The 20,928-nt window shown below is 35.5% G+C and overlaps 1 protein-coding gene across 27 annotated transcripts in view; it reads right to left on the reverse strand.

Annotated features, from left to right (window-relative positions):
* RBFOX1 (RNA binding fox-1 homolog 1) overlaps positions 1-20,928 on the reverse strand; it is a 918,501-nt gene that overhangs the window by 20,684 nt on the left and 876,889 nt on the right. For 23 of the 27 annotated variants that reach the window (XM_056338126.1, XM_056338151.1, XM_056338139.1 and 20 more), the window contains 2 exons: positions 19,697-19,736; positions 11,327-11,391 (listed from right to left, as the gene is read on the reverse strand). In XM_056338126.1, coding sequence (XP_056194101.1) covers positions 11,327-11,391; positions 19,697-19,736 — 105 coding nt within the window. The remainder of the gene's footprint in view (positions 1-11,326; positions 11,392-19,696; positions 19,737-20,928) is intronic. The other 4 variants (XM_056338147.1, XM_056338152.1, XM_056338145.1 and 1 more) reach the window with 1 other exon arrangement.

Below are 20,928 nucleotides of genomic sequence, written 5' to 3' on the forward strand. Positions count from 1 at the left end.
AGCCTAATTTCTTCAGTATGTTTATACTACCACAAGTTAATTAAAGGGCCTAAGATACTTCATAAACATATTTTGTCAGTACTTTCCCTTACCAAATATTGCATCTACCCATTTTTCAAGAAGGGCTGCCTTCTACAGACTTGCTCCTCGCAAGTCACCTTAGCTGTGCCGAAGTAGGGCAGACAAAACCCCCATACATTCGCTCTACAGCACTCTGACAGTGCAGAAGCTGAACGCTTACCAACGCTTAGGTCACTGTGAGTGGAAGAACCTATGTTTGCAGGGCACACGGGACAAGTTACTAAGTCTTCTGTGGGATCTTACCTTCTCCCTAAAAGGCAGGGTGACAGTTGGACTACTCAACGCTATTTCTATTTTATACAGCACATAATTAAAAAAAAAAATTAGACACACACATAATTTCACCCAGCACTCCCAGTAGTTTTTAGTCCTTCTTAGCAACACAGAGCTTCTATAAAACAGAAGCCATACTAGAGGTCATGTGGGATTTTAAGAAATCAGGACTTCCCTAAAAATAATCACACTAACTCTGGGAAATTTCAAACCGAAAAGAAATCATCATCCACTAACATACAGTGATTATGTTTCATACACCAGAATTCTTGGACTTGGCTTACGAACTTCACAAAACTAGACAGAAATAATTTTGCTCAGCACAGAGGTGCAGCCCTCGCTCCCAAAAATATAGCAGCTGCTGCAAACAGTGCCAAGCACCAGAACACAGGAAATCAGGATCCAGGTAAATACAATACTGAACAGAAGTTACAGTGGGAAGGCTTAAACTATATGTAATCAATTGACTTTTTCTGGTAAAACCATGGGATTTACAAGTACAGTCAGTATTTAGATTTCCTGGGTCAGAACCTCAGCCAGTAAAATTGATGCAGCTGAACTGACAGCACTGGCTTCCCTGAGGCATTCCAAACTGTATTCTCCAAGGAGCTGGGACTAACTATAGGACGTAGCAATGATTTTTCCCAAAAGTCTTATATGTGTTACATCTGTACATTTCTCCTTTATATTATTAAAGCTACTTTATTTTTCCTTCATGCTCTAAACTTTAAAGCTTCATTGGTCTTGTTAGGACTCTAACGTTGAAGGCCTTTTCACTATGAATAATAACACAGCTGATGGCTGGCTGCTTGAATAGTTTCTGTAATGTTCAAGTACTGACAAAGTTTCAGTTTCCCTCTAAAATCATTTTATGAAGCCCTCCCCAACTCTCTCCTTCTGGTGTCCTAAATTTAAATATCAACGTTCTCAAAGAATTCAAGCTTTTTAATATTAGTATAGTAACTATAATAAGAAGGTTGATTTTGTTATTATTGTGCTTTATATTCCCATTACTGTAAGATCAAAGTACATTATCATACTCATAGCATTTGAATCACAACACAAAGACAGCTAAACAACTTCACAGCCATACCAATAAGATATATTAAATGAAAAAGAACTATAAATAGAAAGGAATTCATGTGGTATCAAGCTTCAACAACACTAACAGTAACTTGCTCGACTTGATGGGCATTAGGAAAGTATATTTGACTTTTCAACTAATTTCTTTGATGTCAGGTTTTGTGTTTTTTTTCTACAGAATCACTTGTCCAATCTAGCTACTATGAATGATGCTGAGACAAAGAGGAAGACACAGATATTCTGCTTTCACTGTCAAAAAATAGTGTATCTCCCACCTCCATCAATCCTGACCATTTTTTTTATTTTTTTTTTTTTCTGAAATTTTGAGGCAGGGCTTGGAAGCACATGGAGTAAAACCCTGCATCAAAAGAAATTAATGTAGCTACTTCTGTAAATATTACCTCACAGAAAACACTAAAACTCATCTTGATTGCCCAAGCAAAGGCAGCTCGTCCATCTGCCTGGACTCAGCTGCCGCTCCAGAAGGTCCAGTGTCCCCTCTGCCTGCATGGGGGTCTCACATGCCCTGGAGTGTCTCAAATGCCACTAGATCCCTGTTTCCAAGTGGCTTAAGCAAGCCCTTGAGTCCCACCTTAGTCATCTCTGCGTTACTTTTTGTGTCTTCTTTGTGCTCAATACAGGAGATTTCAGCATGATTTAGCCCACAACAAGATGTCTCTAACATCATTCAGACTGCCAAAGACAGCAGGAGACAGAATTCTCTCTCATTAGATTTTATCTTGCCACCAGTCACAAGTTCTTGAACATGTATAATTAGTTTCAATATCAAAAAGTACTTTTGCACTTGTGAAAAGCACATCTTCAAGAAAAAGGGAAAAAAAGCTCTCCTGGACACCAATGGAAATGTGCATTCCCAACACCGGTGATATGCCTGTACTATTCTATCTACTCAGAGAAAAAGACCCCAAAAAACAGAAGATGCTTTCTCATAAATTGTGTTCTTACGTCAGGCTTTCCCCAGCAGAGGGACAGGCATCTTTTTTAGCCCTTCTATTGAACTATTGAAATAGCACATTCCGATGCTACAAGAGAGCCACTCCTTTTAGCGTAGCCTCACATTAAAGCTGCCAGGCGTGTTTGGGAAATGATGAGGTGTCCGTACCGCATACGCTGTAGCTATAACTTTCCCCGGCAATGCCTTGTATACAAGCTCCCCCTCTCTTGCCTTCTCCTGTTACCCCTCAAAGGCTGTATAAAGAACATTTCTAGCAAACTGGTGTTGCGCTTTGCAACTTAGTACAGTCGTGCAACTTAGCATAGTTGTTACAAAAGAAATGTTTCTTTTTAATATATTGCCAAAATGTGGTCAGTGTCTTACATCACAAGCAGCAGAAAAATCTACTGTAGCCTTTCACCTGCATTTTTTAAATCAATGCATTTTAGTTGCCAATTTATTTGTTTTTTAAATCAGAGCTATACAGATATGCTTGGTTCTAATTCGTATTACCTGCCATGTGGATGAAGGATTACATAATATATTATACATAGCACAAATGTATTGATTATTAAGAAGACAATATACATACTATAAATATGCATATTTATCTAGATGAGGAACACAGATGATTTAAGTGGATCTTAACATTTTAAAGTGAAATCTAAAACTAACAGGTGAAATTCTGAACACCACATAAATCAACAGTAGAATTCATACTGACCTCAGTGGCATAAACGCTTCAAGATTATTTGCCTTTTACTGTGGTTAACACAGCCAACACACTTAAACTAAATCCTTGAAAAAGGAATCCAGTAACTTCACTTCAGAGGTGCTCTGTGTCAGCAATGTAAACTGATGTCAGTATGATCCAGGACTGCTACATTAAGGCTATTTTTGCAGTTTCATAATTTATATTTGAAAATTATGTTTATTACTATATATTGGAGATATTTTTCACTCTCTTTAAGGCAAAAAATACAACATTTTGAAGTCAGCCTTGTGTAAAGAATCAGTATTTTATCCAGTAAAATGCATAACAACATATATATATTTATTTTATTGGGGAATTTGTTGTTTACGTATATTGTGTCATCTTTAAAACGTATTCATTAAAACATACTTCATACTGGTTTCTGATTTCATAACGATTATTATAGTTTACTAGTAACTACCATTGCATCCACAATAAAGTCTCCTAGTACACAGAGGTGTAATTATAAACTTCTTTAGCAATTACGAATAACAAAAATTCTTTCCCTTAAAATTATTTTAAAGGTTGAATGACTTTACAAATTACTTGACAACATCATTTTTTCATATTATAACTGAAATACCATATATATGGAAACCTTGCCAGGATTATTTAAGATATTCATTCAAGAAACACAAAATGAAGTTTAGAGGCTGGTACAAGTTTGGTTTAAATGAAGACTTTACTTTTTTCTGCATGTATACGGAACCTCCTATAGCAGTTTTCATGAAAGATTTGTTCTTCAGGATACACGGGTAAACTTCCTACTCCCATTCTGCTGAGCAGTACTCTTACAAACTGCTGTTTTGCCCCAGGTGTGTTCCTAGAGTATTAGAAATGTGGCAAGCCCAAAAGAATTGGAAAAAAAAAATTCCTATTTAAATACCTTGTCAAATGCTTTAGACTCCTTTGAGGAGGGAAACACTACAGTAAGGACATGCAAGAGTGTAAATTGCCTCTTTCTTAATTAATTTCATCTGCATAGTTACTTTAAATTTGTTCTTCTAATAATTTCTCACCTTGCCTAAAAGACATAGCAAATTGCATACCTAATCCATACAAACTATATCCAATTCATTCCGTATTTTATTAATAAAATTTAATTCCTTCACCTTCTCTCTGACTCTTTCACAATGCTCTTAGCTCCTTCTTGCTTTTAAAGCACTCAGGTTGACAATACTTAGAGCATGTTGTAATCTGCCATTTTGTGGTCTATCAAGTCAATGATCTGAAAACTAAAAAGTGTATAATTAGCAACTGACATGTCCAAAGGAACTGTTATGGTCTGTCATGTCACAGGCATTGACCCAATAGACTGTAACAGCTTTGGTCTGTTGGATTAGGAATCAATGTTTTAGTCACTCCCTAACTCCATATTCACCCAGTCTGTTGAATACAACGCAGTTAAAAAATGTAAAGTCACACTTTCTTTCAATATCCTCTAAGAGTAAACATGTCCATTTAATAATTCCTACTTTGAAAATATTAAGCAATCCTTCCCCCCCCCTTTAATGAGGAAAAGCATGCATGAAAATGCATCAAAGGAATGTATTTATAATCACAGTTATTTACTATGAGCTTTTATTCTAAAGAAAGAAACTCCCAAGTTAAAGCTGATACTATACATCCTGATGTAGGCTAGATGTATTAAATAAAGCAAGAAAACCGAAGTTGATATACAAATATCAGAACAGAGGCACTGATTTCTTTTTTTTTTTTTTTTTTTTTTGAAAATAATAAGCATTCAACAGCTCCTACTATGTTCAAGAAGAAACTGGCAGCAAAAGTACTTATAATCTTTTAACCTGAGCACTTTAGGAAGGCAGGTATGGAAATCTAGGCTTTGGTGTTCCTTTGCCTGCTCTCTCAATTTTTTCTTCATGATTTCCAGCATGCATGTCAGACCTAATCTTACAGTAATAGCCAAGCTGTTACTTGTCTATAGGGATTCCTAAAATATCCCTTGATATTACAAGTGAAGGAGAATGGAAATTACAGTAAAGAGATGTAGAAGCAGGGTATGAAGAATACAAGCTCTGACATGACAAAAGTTCCATAATCTGTTTACCACCATCCTGGGCCAGGAACCCTAAGCTTTTTCACTGCTGTGTTACCTCAGTTTTGAACTAGTGGAGTAGTTTTAATAGTTACATGGATATTACATGGATAGTGATATTACACACAGATGAATCAAGCCTTCAAAGTATTGGAAAACATGTTCATTCTACCAAACGTTAGAGGAACATCTTAAAATATCAAAGTATGTAAAGTACCTTTCTAGACCTGGTAGGATATTATATTTTTATGAAAAGTAATTGTTTGCCATGTTTTCCTACATTAATATGCCTCCCTGCATCTCCCCCCAAAAAGCATTACATTTACAGTATTTTAAATGAAGCATGTTTCAATACTTAGGAAGTACTCTACGCAATACATTTTATTTCAGGAAATTCCTGTCAAATTGCTCTACATGAAACTCCCTGTTCACAGAATTTTAAACTCTTTGATTTTTATTTTTTTTCCCCTGCTACATTCCCTTTATTCGTAATCACCCACTTTTACTTCTAATTCTTTCACTAACGGGTACTGTTATGGCTATAACATGAGTCATATACTCCAGTCATTCCCCAAACTGTGACCTGAGTGATGGATATGGATTACAAAATACTAACATGATGCCAGTGACCTTCTAGTTTGCCACAGATCAGATACAGACAGAAAGACATACAAGCCTAATGGGTAGATGCCCAAACCCATCACCTCTCTATAACAGCAAAGTGAATGATTTTTATTTGCAGTATTAGGGAATAAACAACCTTTAGCTACCATACAGGATATCCAGAAAAAAACTAGACCAATCGAACATCACCACATCAAACCTAAGTGTGTGAAGAAGTATTAAATATATGCTATATTATTGCTGTTACAAAAGCTAAACACAACCTTTGTACCTGGTCACGATGCTAACTGTTCCTTTCCGTTCTCAAAATCTGAGTAGCCTAGAATATGGGCTATACAGTGCTTATGTGTCATCTTGTCCCCCAAAACTCCTCTATTTCTTGACGTTCAACTTGTATAACAAAATGCAAAAAGGTTTGAAGGTCCCGGCTGGGAGCAGAAGAGTAAAGTTATCTCTATGTTCTATTCTTTTTCCTCTTCCAACCCACTTACTTTAGAAATTAAAACTGTGCATAGAAGGTCTTTTTCCTAAATCTTAAAAAGTATGATCATGAAATGAACGAAGTACTACAGTTTAAAATATTTATCCTTCTGTAAAATTATTTAATGGAAAATTAAATTCTGACTGAAGATGCTATTATATTTTATATGCTCTCAGATGCTTAATTTTTAGTAGGTGTCAGTAGTAAGATCCTCAATAAGAGAAAATAATCTGAATAAAAGTATAGTGGTATTCAATTTTTATTCATAAAATAGAAGATCTTAAAGTCCACAATATACAAAAAAATTACCTCCATCTATAGATGCTCACATTTTGTATTTTGTGGGGTTTTTATTCTTCGTTCTAGTTTTTCATTCTTTAATGAGGATGTTTCCATTAAATCAAATCTGTACCTATTCTATTTTAGGATAGTCTCAGCACAAATGTCAAGTATTACTCTCAATTACTTGGCCAAAGAGAGCTGGAAAATATATTAAATTGTGTCTCTCTAGACACTAGTACTTTGACAAAAATGAATAGTTCACATAGGCATGCTAAAAATTTAAACTATTAGAATATCAGGATTTTGCCGGGAGTAAGATTTCAGATTTGGAAGATAAACAACTTTCCTATGACAAAATCTCCTGTCTTAAATTTCACATAAAATCCTACGTATGACCAGAGAACATATAACACAAACTGATAGTGGGGAAAAAAAAATAAAAAAATTATACTGCAAAGTGTTATGTGCAAAATATTTTGGAATATGCCTTAACTGTTTTTTAAAAAGATTAGTGAAAAAAAAAGTCAAGCTTCCAGTGATGAGGGATCTAATCCAGACAACAAGGTCATCAGTGGCAATCTTCCCGTTGTTTGTAGTGAGATTTAAATTTGACACTCTATTTGGAAAAGGGAATTAAGCTCAGAGCAAAACACCTCTGTACACGTGCGTGTGCATGTGTGTGTGCATTTTTGTGGGTGGCTGATGGATGGGGAATGTGTGTATATATATGAATCCACAATCATACATATATAAACACACATAATTATCGTTATTAAGTGCAACAGGGTTAGCAAGCAGTACAAGTGAAATGACACTGCCTTTCAGACAAGGCTAGTTTCCTGTTATTGGGGGTCTGGTCTATTACACTACCATATATACTTTCATAAATATTGCTGACAAAGGTAATATGCAAAAAAGGAACATTTTGCTTACTCCGATCGAAGATGCAATAATCAAATCATAAAACACAAAACCAATAGCCAATCAATGTGAATAAGTCTGCCCATAGGCTTAATTCAAGCAAGCCATTCACTGAGCTATGTGATGGATCTGTCAAATCCAATACAGCATTACAGACATACTAGCAACATCAAGTGAACATGCAATGACAAAATGACAATACGCCCCACTGCCATGCTTTGACTTGCTCTAACTCATAAATAGAAAACTTGATGACTTTGCTAGTTTCTCTTACTTCGGACCTGGCCAGAAATCTAACAACTATATTTTTAGGTATATTTTTTTAAATATGCCATGAAAGCTGAATAAAAGCTGTACGAACATTTTATTGACATCTGATTTAATGTCTATTGCACATCCCTATAATTATTTTTTTCCAAACACTCTAAGATTAAATAGTTTGGCAGGCAAAGTTCCAGAATGGTGAAGAATGTATATAGAGCAGTAGGCCCCCTTTTATCAATTATGAGAACTGGAAAATTTATCAAAAATACTTTAAATGTTGGAAAGTTAACCTTGATTTTTTTGACTCACTTCTGCAAAGAACTTCAAATCTTTAAGTGCAATTTAGTATGATGACAGATCACAGTAGAAAAAAACAATTCTAAATTTTTGAAGGTTTATTCAGTGATTATATTGCTTTATAAATAAAACAATATGTACCTTTTTGTTTGCTTTGTTGTTTTTGTTTTACAATCCTAAGAAATGTCTGGACAAATCTGCAAGGTCTACCTCCATTGTAAAAGTGGGTTTAGTACATGATTTCTCTCAACACATACTTAGGGGTTTGCATTGTTTTGTTTCATGAGATTTCCTTGCTACCTGATTCTCCCCTATATATCTGTTCTTTGCCTACTTCCAGCAATATTTCCAGCTGTGACAAACAAGGATACCATCGCATTTCTTCACAATTGAGCTCTCTTACAGTGATCATTATCCATTGACTTGGTGTATTGATTCTGGAGTCCCAAATCTTTCTGTTAACCTTTATTTTTAATTTACCAAAACATGTCTCCAATCTAAAGATTTCCTCTTTCCATCTCCTGACTTAAGAAGCTTGTCAAATACGGAACGCTGCCATTCATCATGTATATGAGTTGTGATCAAAACAATAAACCTTTTTTTAAATTATTTTTTTAAACTAATATGAAGTAGTATTTCCATGATACATCACTGCTTCAATAGTACATACTCATTGGTCCTCACTTCATTTTTCTAGGCGTCATTTATACATGAATAGTAAATATATCTAATGTGTAATTAAATTAAATAGGGGCTCAAATCAACACTAAATAACAGTAGCGTATAAGGAGATATGGAATCCTCAATATTGTCAGAGGAAAGTGGACGATTATTACATTGAGAAGAAAAGATGCAAGTAGTTGTACTGAACTGTATTTCAGCACTTTCAATATTAGGAATTCATGAAATCTGCTGAATTGAATTAATTAAAAATGAATGAAAAGTTAATCAAATTAAGCAAACTGTAGTTGTGAGTAATCAGAGGTATCCATGTTTGCACATAGTTTCCCATATGCAAAGAAACGTTTGAGCAGACTGTTATTTGTTTTGTTCTCTATGCTAGTTTTAGGATTCTCCCATAAAGAAATTCAGTTACAATATTCGTAATTAAGACAAGAAACCATATTCATTTGGGGGAAGCAGCTCAAAGGTGAGGGTTAACAACATTTTAAAAAGAGAAGCTAAACTAAAAAAAATATCCAAAAGAGAGAGAATTCATATATGATATTTAAAATTATGCAAGCAAAGACGGGTTATTACAATTCTAATTATAAACAAAGTGTATCTGAAAATCAGACGTTTTTTCCAAAAGAGAATTAAGGGTTGTAACAACTGCATTGCTAGTAATACCATCTCAAGCTCCCTTTATAGCATTTAAGAGCACTATTTTCTTTGACAAATCCTTTCCTTTTTTTGTCAGCATAACTTACTTGACTCTCTACCCATAGCAGAACATGTGACCAACTGATGTTTTATCTTACAGCATTTGATTTGGTTTATGAGAAGGTACATTAGTTCATAGCTAAAGCATTTAAGAGTCATCTTGATATTGTTCAGCTTCTCTATGAAACATATAGGTTTTCAGAAATTCATTTCTTCAGAGGAATAAACACCCTATGGAATGGTCCAGGGATACCTGGATGATATCTGGCAAAAAATCACTAACCACAGGAGGTTAGTTACAATTTTGTCCTTTCAGTTTAGTAAGTTTTTAGAAGCAGGAATTGTGTTATAAGCTCACAGAGAAATAGTAGAGCTGTGACATGCTAACACACCTTTGTGGAAATGAAATGAAACTACTGAGTAGCACTTCATCTTTGTAGGTTACCCTAAGTAGAAATAGTACATCCCCCAAAAAGTGCATACAGCACATACCTACTTGATATTACTGACCCAAAATTAATAGAAATTAACTTGCTTACCTGTCTGACACAGCATGCCTCAGCCATACATGCAAATTATTTTATTTACATAACTTTAAAAAAAATATTTCATCATTACCCAGAATAAGCATTTGAAAGGCAAATATGCATGCATAGCATTGTAACATTCATACCATGGTACTTTGTTCTAAAAATACAGAATCCATGAACAGCACTTCGAGCTAAGAAATAGTTCACTGAACTTTATCTGTTGATTTTGTTATGAAACAGAAACATTTAAAACAATGTCTAATTTAGCATCTGAAGAAATTTTTCTAAACATATTCAAGACTTAAGAAATTTTCTCCATGATTCCAAGCGAAAATTTTCTTGTATCAGAAACTGAGAAACGTGACCTTACTTCTCGCTGCTATTGTGAAGCAAAATATATGCAGGGATCTGTCCTTCCCCATATACACCCTCCCTGTACGACTGTACACTCTTCAAGTACTTGAAAAGTATTAAAGAGAGCATAGATCTTGTTAAGGGCAAGTTTATGAAGAAAAACATAGAATATTCTTTCTTTTCATTACAAAATCACATCCACACACTGCAAAGGCTTGATTTGATGCAATTTGACAAACACCTATTCCTACTGAAGTCAACAGCAATTTAGACATTGACTTCAATGGGGTCCCAATCTTCATCATACAAGATGACAAGTTAATTTATGTGACATCGCTTTTAGTTTATAGATGTTAAGTCTTTGCATGTTTCTCTTATGCAGATTTTAATAATCTTTTATTCCTGGCATTATTTCTACTGAATGTGGTTTACATTTTGCAGATAAAAATACAGAGCAAAAGAAAAATCACTGATCTTTTTTTCTTCAGTATTTCAAAAAATCAAATGTCTGGAAAGGAAGCAAATGGGAAAAAAATATTGTTTTGCCTTGGATAGTTCAAGCTTAGACAGCTTAGACACAGTTCATTCTCAATTTCCACCAACTAAAACAATGTCAATGAGAATTGAGGGCACTCAATAGGTTCAGATTCTAAATCAACTCAAATAATACTCCTAAGACGAATAATGATCTTTAGCAGCAGACCATCATGAAGCCGTACATATATTTATCTACATTGTACAAGGGTCACAGACATTAACTGGATGATCTACAGCTTGGGAATGCGCACATCTCATGCCTGATTCTCAATTAAGGCCTAAAATCTCTCAATTTATGGCTATTCATGGATTATAATAAAACAGCCTGCTTTTGAGATCACAATTATCTGCAGAGCAACAAGACAGTTATGAGACTTCAACAAGGCAAATTTATAGAATCATCTTCAACTTCCACTGGCCAAATATTTATTAGCAGTAAATGAGGTCTTACCTGTCACTGTAGGCAGCTGCAGTGGCAGTGGCAGGCTGGGCGTACCGGTAGGCAGCATAACCACCCTGAAACACAAACTCATGCTCTAACTGGATTGCCACAGCACCTTAAATCACATTATACAAAATTTAGCAGCAACTGAAAAGAGTGTTGTCATGCTGTAAGTTCGGTTAAGGGGTTAAAAACGTAATTCAGTGAATCATTAAGCAAAATCTATCACCACAACTTGTACTTGTTAAGATTTGCCCCAAGATCGGGAGAAAGCAATGAACTGCATTCATCAACGGGATTTTTTTGTAACACAATACTCTATTTTTCCAGCAGTTTTCAAGTAGCAATTGTTCTTAAGAATGACATGTGTGCATATTAATAAAGCAATACCAAACCTAAAAGAAAAACTCAGCTAATAATCAATTCATTTTTGTACAAAACATGATTTAGCATGTCTGGTTGATTAAACCTATGAATTTGTGCTCTCAGTAAACACTTAATGTTACATAGGTTTCCAATTTATACATAAAATTATAATGAAGCAGCAAAATTCTCTTCTTCCATGAATTAACATTCAGTTGTATGTAACAGTAATTCCAGCTGTTCAATTAAGCAAACAGGACAAACAAACACACATTTGAAAGGAATTGTGTGCAGTGATGCATTGATTATCAAACTGTGAAACCAGCAGCGTTTCCTGGTCAATGGACCACGGCGTTATATCAACCATTTCAAAATGATCTCAGCATGCCAATTAACAAACACAGGCCAGTCTCCACAGATAACACAAACGCGATTTACGTCCCAATTAGAATTCACCATCCCATTATCCTCTGGGACAGGGGACTTCTGTATTTCCTTTGCCACCTTCCCCTACCTTAACAACGATTTGAATAAGAAAGTATGAGATCGCTCAGCTCGGAATAAAATTCACATTTTTCCCAAACCATTTGCTTTAATAGATCGATTTCCCCCCCCCCCCCCCCCCTATTTTTTTTTGTTGTTGGTTTTTTTTTTTTGAAGGCTGACTTCACACGAGATATTATGCTGAAGAATGAAGAACAGGCTACGACTTGACAGCCTTTACTGTAACAGTAGTAGGTTTTTACTGCAGGAACTTTTGTGGGGTTTTATTTTGATTTTACAAATAAAAATTCAGTCTTTTCAGAAAAGCAATTTCAAATACTTTACAGGCTATTTCCCTCTCTACTACTTTCCTTGGCAGAATCGCTTTCATCCCTAACGTGTGTAAACCTTTGTTGGTCTGAAGATTTAAAGCAGGTTGGGTTTGGAAATCAATCATTCGGCTGATAACGCCGCATCACACTAAGAATAAACAGATGTTTTACATATACTGACAGCTCATTAGAAACTCCAGGCTTTGAATTGTCAACTTACTTGAGGAACATTCTTCCTGATTTTTTCAAGTGCTCACACAGAGAATATTACATTTACCTCCCCGCTCCCGGTCAGCTCCCTGCCAGCAGCAATTGTGTCACACAACCCCTGGAATAAGGCAGGTGCTTTCATGATACTGTATATCCTCGCTCTTCTGCAGCAAGCTGCTCCTCTGTGCAAGCACAGAAGCATCAAGATGAAATACTTTCTCATTTCAGATCATTTGATTTTTATAAACCAATAGAAGGCTATTACTGTCAAAAATGTATAATAGGCAGATATTGCTTGCAGGTATGTGCATACAGGCAATCAGATGTCAAATAATGTCACCAAGTGCAAACGGAGCCAGTAAACAGTGAGGCTGAGGGATAATAACGCGAGCTGTGCACTTGGTCGGGCTTGTGCTGCAAGGAGCAAGGTGAGACATTATACAAATGTGTCTGTCCTCACCTCCCAGCTTTTGAATGCTAAACATAGCACCTTTTTGTCTTTTTATTTTTTTCTTTCCCCATTTTTCCCTGAGTGCTGATAAGCAGAAGTACAAATGGCAAAAGTATAAAGAAGATATTTAACTTGTTTTCACGATCCAGTCCTGAAAAGGGATGGCAGACTGCAAGTCACTCTGCAGTACGACATGATTCTGTTTGCTACGGGTGTGACTCCTGCGCTTGTTCTGTAGCCCACTTCTAAGCGCCCTGCCTCCCATGTGAGAGCCACTTCACTCCAGCCCAGCTAAGCACACGACTCCCACTGCAGTACAGAACACAGAGCAGGACATCGTGAGAGGTATCAACAGTCCCGTGTTCTTCATCGGACAAAAATGAGACAGGCTGTTCACATACTGGCTGCTCTTAGCTGCAGACGGGAGGCTCTGTGAGGATTCCTTTCCTTTCCTTTATTTAACTATCACTAAAAATTAGTCAGACTGCAAAGACGGACCCTTTCTTGCTCCTTAAACATAAGGGTTACATTTATTTTATGCTTATATTTTGATCTGCTTTCATCAAAGAATTGCTGCTGAACAACAAAGCTCAACTTTATTAACTTTATTAAGATGCTCTGGATTCAAAAATCAGGATGACATTTGTCAGAGTCCTGGAAAGACTGAGTCTAAACCAATAAAGTTCAAAAGGAATCTAAGTTAATTTGCCTGAATTCTCCAAAGAACCGAAATGTAGGACGCATTCGGTTATCAGGAAAATCATAACTCCCTACCAGCCCATGTCATGATTTCATATTTTTAACATGAGCTATCATATAGTTACACATAAAAACGTTCTTAAGCGAATGATTTGATGGGGTTTGTGTTCTACAGTTTTGGCATGGTACTGTTTTCTTACTGGTTTACTTCAATCACTTCAGACAATTTATCACTGCAGCGACAAAATACTTGAAGATGCACTTTGTGTTGGGAATTTGACTCAAACCCCTGAACTCTAAACTTCTGTGACAAGTTCTACCTTACAATTTGTCTCTAATTTTGAATGTGGCTGATATCTTAGGTGAAGAATACATTAGTAATATTCACTACATATACACCTCTAGTAACACATTAAATATTTATCTTCATGACTTAAACTATATTGCAAAATAAAATACTTTAAAAGTTATTTTACATAATTACATAATTACATAATAATAAATAACAAATATAACTTCCTATGTTTTAGAAATATGTTAGGAATGCTTTTTCCCTCCTCGCTCCATACACTTAAACAGAAAGTGCCTGACTTTTATGCTTTAAATTATTATTCTGAAAATTCAGCTAAAATACTGAAAAACCATCTACTGCCTTATCTGTGCTTGCATATTTGCTACTTCCAAAACAACAATAACACAATGTTACAGCAGCTTCAGTTGTCTTAAAAAATTAAGTATAGGGTCAAAACACTTGCAGTCCAAATACAGAGATATATCTCACTGGCATAAAACACCAAACAGGACACTTACAACAGTAACCGTTGTATTTCATGGGATATGAAGAATATTTGTGATTTTGTGATAGAATCAGGAAAATAAAATGCAATTGGTGGACTATTCCTATCATTCATACACACAGAATCCATTTTCTCACATAATTATCTGAGAATTAGTATGATTTTACAAGAGTCTACATCCAGCTTAATGAATTTTTCCTATCAGTCAGTATGTCATACCTGTAGTAACTTATTGCCATACACAGGCTCTTGCAATACTGCTCTATAAAGAAACAGAAATGTAATGATTTGAATGAGTCAGGAATGAAGGCTGGAAAGAAAGATTTAAAGGAAGGAATTCAGACAAATTCCCCAGAGCCATTCATTACAATTTTCCTTTCAATGTTTTATACATCTCCGTGGCTCAGGCAAATTGAAGAAGAGCAGTGGGATATGTCAAAGATCAGTGGCCAATTGTTACAGAGAAATATTAATCAATTTTAGAAAGAAATCACAGAAATTTTAGATAGGATAGGATAAAATGGAAATGAACAGAAAATCAAATGCATCTGAATTTTTAAGTAGTCCATCTGTAGTAAAAATAATTTCCCCGAAAAAGTTATACAAATGCACATCTATAGATTACAAAACATATATACCTGTGTGAAACTCTTCCTAAAATACCTAAATTACTTTTTTTTAATCTTGATCTCAAAAGTACTGACAGCATCTGTTGTAGATACAGATAAACTAAATTACTCTAAATGATAGGGTGGGGGTTTTTTTGGTAGTTTTTCCCATTTCTAACATATTTAATATTCTAAGTGAACGCTGAGAATTATTTTTCCTCAATTTTTACTTCCTTTCACTCAAGGATCTCAAAGTTTTTTGTGAACCCAAATTAGTCAAAGTTCAAAACCTTCTCTACCACTGAGAATTTTAACTGCCAGATTAGCTACAAATAGAGGAGTGAGATTTAAAATGGCATTAATTATACCCGAGCCCCTGCAGAACACAGAAAGCAGTAGTATCTCTTACGTGATACTGAGGTTTAAACAGTTTTTGTTCAGCTCACAGAGTAAAACTTTGACTGTGAGAATTAAAAAAAAAAAAAAAAAAAAATAATTCCGCCACCTCTTTGTGCTGGCTCAGCTTCTGGAAAGGCCTGTGCAAAAGGTTCCCATTGTTTCTGTGTTGTACCCCCAGAGAAATCTGTTGCCTCAGAGCTCTTGGTAACGTATCCAAACTGACACCACCCGTATTAATTCCAACCAAATACAATCACAAAGGACTGACCTAGCATTTTCTTGAATGTATATCACAAATAAGACATTTTAGCACCAGATTTCAAAACTTTTGAAAAAGGCAACGTGTTCCAGCACACACAGCACCAGGAGGAACAACCCACTGCTCCCTAGGGACTCTCTTGCCCTTGGAAAAATAATTTCTCCACTTCTTGTTCTATTTCTGGGACTCACAGGACACAGCACAGCCTTCCATTTACAAAACACAGAAATCTTTAGCACTTAAAAGAAAGACTTCAGTGCTCACTGCATATCCTTGCTTTTCACGTTGCAGCAGCACCTTCTGGGTATTTGATTGCATTGAGGGACTTCTATGTAGCATAGGAATGGTTCTTAGATAACTGTGTCTGCTTTTTCCTTGGGAAATACATACATGCTCCACCTTCAATACTACCATACCTTTGAGCTAAAGGTGATGACACTAGCTATTGATGATCTAGTTCCATACCCCTGATCACAAAAGTATGCCTTATTCTTGACGGACAGCTCAGAAAACAAATCTTAACCCTATGTACTCATACGCTGTCGAGGACTCTCATCAGCTGCAGCACCACAGGTCCAGAATCCTGAGAGCAGGTGAGACAATCGTGCTGGGAGCAGTAAGCCTGGCTAATGCGCAGGGCTGAACTGTATTACCCAGGGACATCCAAAGCTGGTGATGACAGAGTTTGGAAGTTACTCGTATTTCATTGCCTTCCCACAATTTAGGTGTGGATTGAAGACTGACACGTTCTAAAAATATTCTTTATGACAATGGATAAAGCAGAGCAATAGTGTAAAGCTATTATTCTAACCGCATATTTTTGCGTCTGTTACTATTTTTGCTTCGTTTTGTGGAGAGTATTTTCTTATTTTCACAGGTGTCAATCTTCATCTAGGAACTTCTATATTTGCTGGCAGGCAACCTTAATTCTCCTTTAATGACTTTTTCTCTTAGTGAATCAATACTTAATTTTAAAAGGTCTTCCTTTCTTCCTAATCATCGCCTTTATTTTTCCTACTCAAAGGCACATTTAAAAAGGAATTCAATAGCTCAGCTATTTCAGAAGCATTATTCCATTCCGTATAGAACTATATGAAATATAGAATGTATTATATTACATCAACTCATGGATGTTGATTTTTCATTTTAGACTACTTTCCACTGATTTTTATACTCCTATGCTCTTCTCTTCCTCTGGTTTGTATTAAGCAACTCTGGCTATTTGCTGCTCTTGGTTCATTCTGCTGTTTTTACCCAACTTTATCTTTTTTCGCTTTGTGTCTTTCCTCCTTCATGTCTAAAAAAATCTAGCTATCAAAGGTTATATTGATAGCTAATTATGAAAAGATTAACATGGTCCATATTACTGTTGGTACTCACTGTAATCACTTCAGAATGAAACCCACTTTGATATACGTGTTAATGCATACTTTTGGTCTGGCTTTTCAGCACTGTGTACCTTTAGGTTTGCTTTCTGAGGTCTTTTTAAGATTCCTTTCCAATCTGCTATTAAAACCTATATTGTTTATTTTTTTTCTCCTTTTTTTTTCACTAAACATCTGTTCTTTCGCAAAGCTTCAGCTCTGCATGTGAAATGAAAAGCTGAGTAGAACTATGTCATAATCAATTGGGATTTAATAAATAACTTGGTCCGTTGCAAACTAATACACTAAGAACTAATATACTGTGAATGGTAAGGTTTCTTTTGATTTATGCCAGTTTTCTCTCTCTCTCTGTCCCTCCCCTGCAAAATGTTTTAGATGCAAGAAAGGACAAATGTGAAGAAAAAAGAATTATAAAATAAGAAGCTTTGTACATTAAAAAAAAAAATGAAACAAATTTCCAGAAGAGTGTTTTAATTCTCTTCACTGCTGTAAAAGTAAACATTCTGCTGCATTAAAAGAACTAAGAAATGTAATCAGAAACACAAGGCTGCAACTGAGTGAAAACCAATGCACCAGTATAGTTATTCTATCTTCTAATGCATGTGACTGTTCCAGACAACAAAACTGAGGATACACTAGAAATTAATAATTTATTTGTTATCTTCTTCATTGAAATAACTTTTAATTTGGAAACAAAATTTTCAAAGTCTGTGAGAGGGTGTGAGGCCACCTAAAAAGAATATTGTCAATCACCGAAAGAGATATTCCTGGTTTTCAGCAGCAGAGGGTTCCAAAACTACGAACTGTTACATTAACATTTAGTTCTCACCTATACTATCACATCAAGCAACCCTAAGGAAGATGTCTCGTTGCCTTTCAGATTTTCGGGTTGGTAAACTGAGCAAAATGGATGTCACATTCTTTTGACAATTTGAAGAAATATGAAAATTGGAAACCACACTTGAAGAAATTCCACACTGTACCATGCATCCTACATTGCTCAAAAATCCAGCAGCCGTGTGTTTAGGTGAGATTAGAGCAGCACACTACGCTTGAGTAAGCCTTTGGCAAACAGGTGATTCTCATGTGCTGCAAACAATATGGGACTGATAACATCACTAGGTACATAAGCACATAGGGAGAGAACTTTAACCCATGCCAATTTATTTTAGAGATACCTTTTAATCTACACAAATGAATTTTCAGATAAGTGTCATCCTCTTTCTACCTCCTTCAGAAAAACAAAACCTACTTCTTCCATAAATTCAAATTGTTTTCCTTCTTTAGATAAAATTTACGGGAAGAAATCTCTTTCCTTGGAAATAGTTCTAAAAGATTGCTGATAATGAATACAAGGAATGTTTTCTAGCACTACCTATTGAATTGTTAATATTCATACCAATTTCAACTCATCTGTCTCTTTGTACGTTAACAGAGACAGTACAACAGAAGTACAAGCAGGCTAGAGAAAGTTGCCTGGTGAAATAAAGATGAAACTATAACTTATAACCAGATTGCTTTAATGAAATAACAACAAATGTGAAGGATTACTGGAGTTTCAGTGAAATATTTTACATCTACACATAGGGTATAAGAATTCCTTATTTTAAAAGAATGAAAATCAGCCTCAACCACCTGAAGCCTCCTGCATACTCAGACATAAGTAGCCTTGATGTATACATTCAAAGTAAAAACCTCAATATTGGTAAGAAACTGAAAAAAATATTATTTAAAGGAATGAGGTACGTAGGTAATGATGGATCCAGGACTATAAAACTTTACTAATAAATATAACCACTTCTTATGTCATGAGCAGTCTCTACCCATTTCATTTAAACTTAAAATATGTGGATTTTAAAAGAACAGATGGAAGTCTACACCAATTACAGTAATTTAAGATATGACTACGTATTGTCTATGTAACTAAGCTCTGCTATCACCGTCACACTTACATACACCCAGTGTTGCCTGGATTTGGGAAATCTATTATCTCTCCATAAAGTATTTTCATATTTCAGGTATTAATAAGACTCAGCTTGCCTTGATCTTTAAAAATTAGCTTTTGGGGATTTGCAGAAGAATGTTTCTGCTTTGTTTTCATTTTTCTTTGAACTTCCATTTTGAAGGGAGACGCCCCTCCACACACGCACACACATTTTTCACATCTTTTTGCATTCATTCAGCATTTGATTGAAGAGTTAATTCAGCTCCACTGAACAATGATAGATGTAATGAACAGAAAGGTCTTCCAATGTGAGAGATATTCTTCTCAATTCTTTCTGACAGGCAAGGGATGGTAAATAGACAAAACAGAGTCAAGCTAGGCAGCAAACTTGTAAAAAGAATGACTCTGGTAATGTACAAGGACAGCATGCACATCAATGAATACTTACATAAATGTCTGCACCATAAAATCCATCCTGGTATACAACACTGCAAGGATGCACACACAAAGAAAAACATCCATATTAGTGCATTTCCACATGCAAATGCCACCAACCCCTGCACAGCTGAGGTTAGTCTTGTCACAAGAACAGAGGGAGGGGGGAAGGAAGGCACTCTTCACATTGGTTAAGGAGGTTGGCAGTAATTATCAGAAGTCAATCTGTACTGAATACAACATCTTACAAAGTATGCCAAACGCCTAGGCAAAGCATGGCAGGATTGCAAAATACTTTTGATAGGGTTGCGGGGCAGGGTGTGTGTGTGGTTCGTTTTGTTTTTGTTCTTGTTTTGTTTTGTTTTGTTTTGTTTTTTTAAGAAACCGCATATTGGCAGCAATTTTTTTTCTATATAATTTTCCAGTGGGCCAATCCTACAATCAGTTTCAATACATTAACAAAATGCTATCTATTGAATTACTACTTTCTTGTCCTGCAATTACATCAACCCTCTGAAACAAAGCAGTAGTTGTCATTACTTAGATGGAAAACAATACACAGCATAAGTTTGTATGGTGAGAGGAATGTGTGAAACAATTATACTGGTGGTATTCTACCCATTGGGTCAAACCTCCATACCTAAATGTACACAGAGATGAGAGTATTCATAGGTACTGCACTGTTGGCTTGATACACATGTCCAATAGTGACAACAGGTCTGCTAAGAATGCCATGGTGTTATTCTTATAAAAAGAAAAAAAAAAAAAGTATTAACCTTTCTCACTTTATCATTTCACAACTTTTGCAAACATGCCAATGGTTCTGAGCTCCCCTGCAGTTTTGGTTGAATACACTACTACTTCTCATCTGAAAAAGATATAGTATTTTTATATTGCTGTTTAAAGTTTGCCTGCAATAAACTGCAGGTGCCGTTTAAATGCAGACTGCTGCATTTCAGCTAAGACAAATCATCAGTGTAAATAGCTCAAATTTTAGATTCTAAACCTAATTCTAAAAACCTAGATTCTAAATGACACAGTATGACAAAGATGGTTTAAATGATTACACAAAATAAAACTGGAAGTATACAACGGCAGCCTACCAACTACACACATTACCTACATCCTGGAATTTTACATTCATTTGGCAGTTCTGCAACTTAAAATGAGTATTTCCAATACCAGAATCAAGAGTTAAATACGAGAGGACACAACAGGGTTTTTTACCACAATATTTTCAATTTA

Source organism: Falco biarmicus, chromosome 4, assembly GCF_023638135.1.
Source record: "Falco biarmicus isolate bFalBia1 chromosome 4, bFalBia1.pri, whole genome shotgun sequence".
Classification (NCBI taxonomy): Eukaryota; Metazoa; Chordata; class Aves; order Falconiformes; family Falconidae; genus Falco; species Falco biarmicus.